The sequence below is a fragment of the Salmo salar genome, chromosome 23 (assembly GCF_965601325.2).
Source record: "Salmo salar chromosome 23, fSalSal1, whole genome shotgun sequence".
Classification (NCBI taxonomy): domain Eukaryota; kingdom Metazoa; phylum Chordata; class Actinopteri; order Salmoniformes; family Salmonidae; genus Salmo; species Salmo salar.
The window spans coordinates 2601158-2607157 of record NC_138313.1 but is presented as its reverse complement, the minus strand read 5'-3'; the positions used below and the strand labels follow the sequence as shown (position 1 = coordinate 2607157).

At 40.9% G+C, this 6000-nt stretch overlaps 1 protein-coding gene across 1 annotated transcript in view; it reads right to left on the bottom strand.

The window, feature by feature from the left end:
• Nucleotides 1–1449: 1449 nt before the first annotated feature.
• Nucleotides 1450–6000, bottom strand: part of LOC106583894 (proline-rich protein 12) — a 44262-nt gene continuing 39711 nt past the window's right edge. Inside the window, exon 16 of the mRNA XM_045706133.2 lies at nt 1450–2770. Within this exon, the coding sequence (XP_045562089.2) occupies nt 2636–2770 (135 nt within the window). The 3' untranslated portion in view covers nt 1450–2635. The remainder of the gene's footprint in view (nt 2771–6000) is intronic.

Sequence of the window (6000 nt, the reverse complement as noted above, 5' to 3'; positions counted from 1 at the left end):
AACCATTCCTGCTGTACTGTACTGTCACAGTGTCTGCCTTGGATAGGAAAATAATCAATAGGGGTAAAATCCTCTGAAACTCTTCTGGGGCTGTCAGAGAAAACATGTTTTGTCAGCATTTTCACAGACTAGAAATTATTAACTTGACTGGATCAGAAACTTCACAGACACAGACTTTAACTGACGTAACAGATGACCTAGCAAACCGGGAACATTCACAGAACATTAGCTAAGATTCCAATTAAGTTCTAGTTAAGATTTTATCTAACATTAGGATGATAAAATCCCAAAAGCATTCAAAGAATGTTTTTGATAACAAATGATTTTTGTCTTCCAGAAAATGTTTTTAATTAAATATCCTTGGAATGTTCTCATTCACTAAAATGTTGTGCACAACAATTCCAGTTAATGTAATAACACAATGTACCAGTTATATTTTTAGAACATACTGCCACAACTAAATGTGAAAGGGAACGTTCTTGAACATCAGGGGAATGTTTTCTACAAACATTGTATAATCATCCACATAACTGGACTGTTTCTGATGAGATTTGCCTCAACCTAACGAATGTTCAAAGAACCAACTTTGGTTTGCTGGGGGCTCAGGGCTCTGTGCAGGCCAGTCAAGTTCTTCCATACTGATCTCAACAAACCATGTCTGTATGAACCTCACTTTGTGCACGGCTGCATTGTCATGCTGAAACAGGAAAGGGGCTTCCCCAAACTGGTGCCACAAAGTTGAAAGCACAGAATCATCTAGAATGTCATTGTATGCTGTAGCGTTAAGATTTCCCTTCACTGGAACCAAGGGGCCTAGCCTGAACTATGAAAAACAGCCCCAGACCATTATTCCTCCTCCACCATGTGCATTGGGCATGGTGATCTTAGGATTTTGTGTGGCTGCTTGGCCATGGAAACCCATTTCATGAAGCTCCCGACTAATAGTTATTGTGCTGACTTTGCTTCCAGAGGCAGTTTGGAGCTCGGTAGTGAGTGTTACAAACGAGGACAGATCATTTTTAATGAGCTATGCGCTTCAGCACTCAGCGGTTCCGTTCTGTGAGGTTATGTGGCCTACCACTGCGTGGCTGAGCCGTTGTTGCTCCTAGACGTTTCCACTTCACAATAACAGCCTGTCAGCAACGAGTGGGGCTGAAATAGCCGAATTCACTCATTTGAACGGGTGTCCACATACTTTTGTATATATAGTGTACTTTACTAACAATAGTACATGTGGTTCAGGGTTGGGAAAATCCTATTTCCAGCCAAATCAAAAGGACACCAAATTCCAATTCCAAACTGTTCCTCATTGGAATTGCAATTTTTGTGTACAATTTTAATTGACTGGAATTGAAATGGATTTGACCCCAACCCTGATATGTGGTCAACCACACACTTAATGCATTATCTTATAGCGTTTTAGGAGGAAAATCAAAATTACAGCTAAAGTTGTTTTTCCCTGTCATGTTCATCAATTTCAGTTTTTTATTTGCTTTTGTCAAATACAGGAATAGCATGTACAGAAGAGGAACTGGGCTTTAGAGACTGAAGTAACTGTACAATATTTACAGATAAGAGAGCTTGAACAAATAGGTAAACCTCCCAAATAATAATTATCATAAACAACAAACAGATCAAATAAAAACAGTCAACACAGATTTTATACGCTTTTTAACAGTTACACCTCCCTAAAACCACAGAGCTTTCTTTTAGAAAGCGAACAGATATTTATTTTAATTTATTAACTTCAGGTGTAAACTCTGCTCTCATTGTCTTTTGAAGAACAAACATAAAGAACACAGTTTGCTTAGTTTTTAAATACATCTTTCCCCCTCACAATATATTTAGGCAGACAGAAAAAAGGGAACATCACACACTCCTCTAACCTCTCTCCCCTTCCCTCCCTTCACCTCAGTTTTGCTCCTCTCCACTCGTTTTTTTCCCCTTCAGCTGTAAAAGGGGGACTGAGCAAAGGATTTCAGGTAGGCCATTTCATGTTACCCTAATAAAACATGATTATTTAAAATAACAACAGCAAACAATCCCAGCTAGGGAGGGTAATTTCCTTGTATAAATAATACAAATCATAACTATTAATACATATACGTGTATATATATATAGTGTTTGTATGTTGGTGTGTGTGCCCGTGCATGTTTGGATGTAGATTCACTGTGGTCCCCTGCTTTCCCAGTTCAGGTCAAGTGGCAGAAGTCATACCCTTTCACACATTCACTATTTTCAATCCGCCTCCTCTGCTCTCCTCCGTCCTTCTCTTTTCTTGAGTCAAGAGATATTTTGTGGGAGAAAAACTAAACAAAAGCGCTAAAAACAGTTCATAGTAGCATCCATTTTAAGTTAAAACTCAACCGTACTCACAGACCGAACATTGCCTGTTCTTTCTTTCTCGCTCGGAAAGAACTAGAATGGAAACCCCCCTCTCTCTCTCCATCTTGGTACGGTCCAGTGTTCTCCACTCCAACTCTCTTGCTTTGTCTCCCAAATACTGTATACCTCCTCCCTCCCCTCCCCTCCCTTCTCCAACCCACATTCTGCTTTCCAAATGGCACCCTAATCTCCATATAGGCCCTGGCCAATTGTAGTGCACTATTTCGGACTGTGTCCCCTCCTCTCTCATCAGGCTTTGGTGCTGAGGGTTAGCAGGTCGATGAAGGAGTTGAAGAGGGTCTCCAGCCAGCCCTGGTTGGCCATACACTGCTGCACCACCTCCTCCTGACCAGGGTCTTCCGCTGCCTGCTCTATACTGTCCGTCTGGGAGGGAGGGGAAAGAGAATAGAATAGTTTATTTTCCTCCAAGGAAGACATTTGATTATTTTGCTATTGAAGTTCACTTGCTTATTTACAGTAATATATACAAAAAGTATGTGGATCTTCAAATTAGTGGATTCGGCTATTTCAGCCACACCAGTTGCTGACAGGTGTATAAAATTCTGCACACAGCCAGGAAATCTCCATAGACAAACATGGCTTTACTGAAGAGCTTAGTGACTTTCAACGTGGCACCGTCATAGGATGCCACCTTTCCAACAAGTCAGTTTGTTAAATTTCTGCCCTGCTAGAGCTGCCCCGGTCAACTCTAAGTGCTGTTATTGTGAAGTGGAAACGTCTAGGAGCAACAACTGCTCAGCTGCGAAGTGGTACAGTGGTTGCTCCAAAAACGTTTTGCGATTATGCTGCGGGACTTAGAGGCAATTTGTGGTTTAGTACGGTACCCTGCGTCACCACTTCATTGCTCCAGACCAGTGCAAGGGGGAGTTAACTAATTATGCTTTTGGGTTCTACTGTGTCACTAACAGACAATGAATGGGCGACATAAACCTAAACAGAAACTGATAATTCTCCACGACTTCAGTATTACTTACTAAAACTGTTGTTACACTAAGGTTTTTATTATTTTATTTTGTTAGGACTATTTTGCTCTTACTGTAGTACTGTAGGCCACTCCCGACCAGATATGTTATACAGTGGCTAAGTGGCACAACGGTCTAAGACACTGCATAACAGTGGAAGCTATGTTGCTACAGATGCTGGTTCAATACCCATGCTGGCCTCGACTGGGAGACCCATGCAATGATTATAGGTTTTTGGTATCTCTCCCTCTAAAAATAGAAATAAATAATTCTAAATAACAAACTGGCTTTATTTACAAATTAGTAACAATGTCTCACCCCATGTTCAAAATGTGCGTTTTTCCTCACTTATTTTACGTTATTTGAAAACAAAATATTTGTTACGCTCGTCGATGGAAGGATTGGACCAAGGTACAGCGTGGTAGGCGTACATCTTACTTTATTAAAATGAACACCAAAAACAAAACAAATACAAATGAAACGTAACGTTCAGTAGGGCTACACAGCACAGTACCAAAAACAAGATCCCACAAACTAAAGGTGGAAAAAAGGCTGCCTAAGTATGATCCCCAATCAGAGACAACGATAGACAGCTGCCTCTGATTGGGAACCATACCCGGCCAACAAAGGAATAGAAAACATAGATTGCCCACCCTAGTCACACCCTGACCCAACCAAATAGAGAATAAAAGGGTAAGGTCAGGGCGTGACAATATTATTATTTTTTAAACAAAGAGATTATTATTATAATTAATTTAGAATGATATAAAAGCCTGTTGGATATTCTCACAGATATATTATTAACCCTGTTATTAGCAGGACAATATATATTGGTCATATTGTTTATGGCTCCCAAGTGGTGCACAATGGGATTGCCTTGCAGTTCCTCAGCTGTATCCACTGAAAGCGTGTGAGGTTCAAGGCACGAGGGCAGGGGGCATGGGATGGGCCGCAGAGCCGCGCACAGAAGACCGACCTAGACCATTGGAAAGGGAGGAGGAGGAAGGTGGATGGACCCCCACCCCGCCACACTGGCAATACTTTAAGGGGCATTGCACGAATAATGATGCTGACTAGCGAAACGTTCCCTCTGTTCTGTTCTGTTCTTAGTGCCAGTCTGCACGTTCAAACTAATACAATGCAACTAATAATGGCAAGTCAGTTAAGAACAAATTCTTATTTAAAAGGACAGGCTACTCCTTCCTCCCCATCGGGAAATTAAACCACGGTCTCCCGCGTGCCTGCACGACACAGGGATTATTTAGCTAAATAGCCCAGTACTGTACTCCCGACCATCACGTTGTACAGCGCCATATTTTCCATTCCATCCTAACGAAAACCCAGAGGGTTTTTCATTTTTATTAGAATAGAAACACCATAATATTAATCAAATTAATCCCAAACTCTATAAGTAATTGGAAAGGTAGATACAAATTATTTGTAACATTGTGGTTACAATAAAGAATGTAAACAAGATGTAAACAAGATGCTGTGTTTTTATTTACAGTAGTGATGGACAGCTGGTGGCATTTTGAAAACAGGTTATCAAACATTTGGTGCCGATTAGCAGGACAAAAGACTCTTTATAGCCCGGCTACTGTATGTGTGAACATCCCCCTACCTGCAATTTATTCGATGCTTAAGTACTCTGAAGTGTTACATTGCTAACTCAAAACAGCAGTACTTCATCAACATCTTAATGCTTTCGTTAATAAAATAACTAGAAACAGTTACCATTCAAAAACGAGCTGTTTATCTAAAAAAATGACATTGCGACCAAAGAGAACAGATGAAATGGACATCATTTTCATCAAGCCAGCTTCTTTCTATGGTGCTACCCATTCCAGGGTTTGGACCACCACGAGAGGACTTGAAAATGAGCCGGAGCTGAAAGGATCACTAAAGCTAAAGTTATTTTGGTTTCAGTGCATTTTCTTTAAAAAATGTATATAGCCTATCAATATGAAGGCATACTGTGTTATAAAATCGATAATTAAATAAAGGTTAAATAAAAAAAAAAAATATATATAGAAATGATTGTGTACTAAAAACATGAATGTGTTTTTGCAGTGCATGCAAACATGCCGACAACCACCCGTGGAGATCAGTGGACAAAAGGCGGGACAACGGGCCGCACCGAAAAAACGCATTGTTGCCAAGAAAGCGGTTAGTTTTGCCAGAGTCAACATGCCTGGCAGCTTCATCAGGTCGTCTGTTCACCCTGACATTCCATTCCTCGTCTGACAACAGAACTTAACCAACTGCTCACCAGGCACAGCAAGGGCCATCCAGACCGTTATGCTGTTCTGCTATTCCAAGGATATGTAACCGAAGAGAGATACCAGGAGTGGGCACAGAATACCAACTGGGATAGATGCCGAGGCAATTGTGGCTTACCAGTGAACCTCCAGGTGTTCATCATTAATACTGTGTCTCAGAAGTTTCTGTCCATGACTGGTACAACCCAAAAAAGCATTAAAGACAGAGTTAATGAGTACTTGAGGTCACTGAGAAAGTCTGGACATGGCCTGCTCTCCCTTATGTAAGGAATTAGGCACTTTCCCATGTATACTACAGTATGTTTACTTGTCAGACTGCACAGTAGCCTAAAACAAATGCAGGTGGCTTATA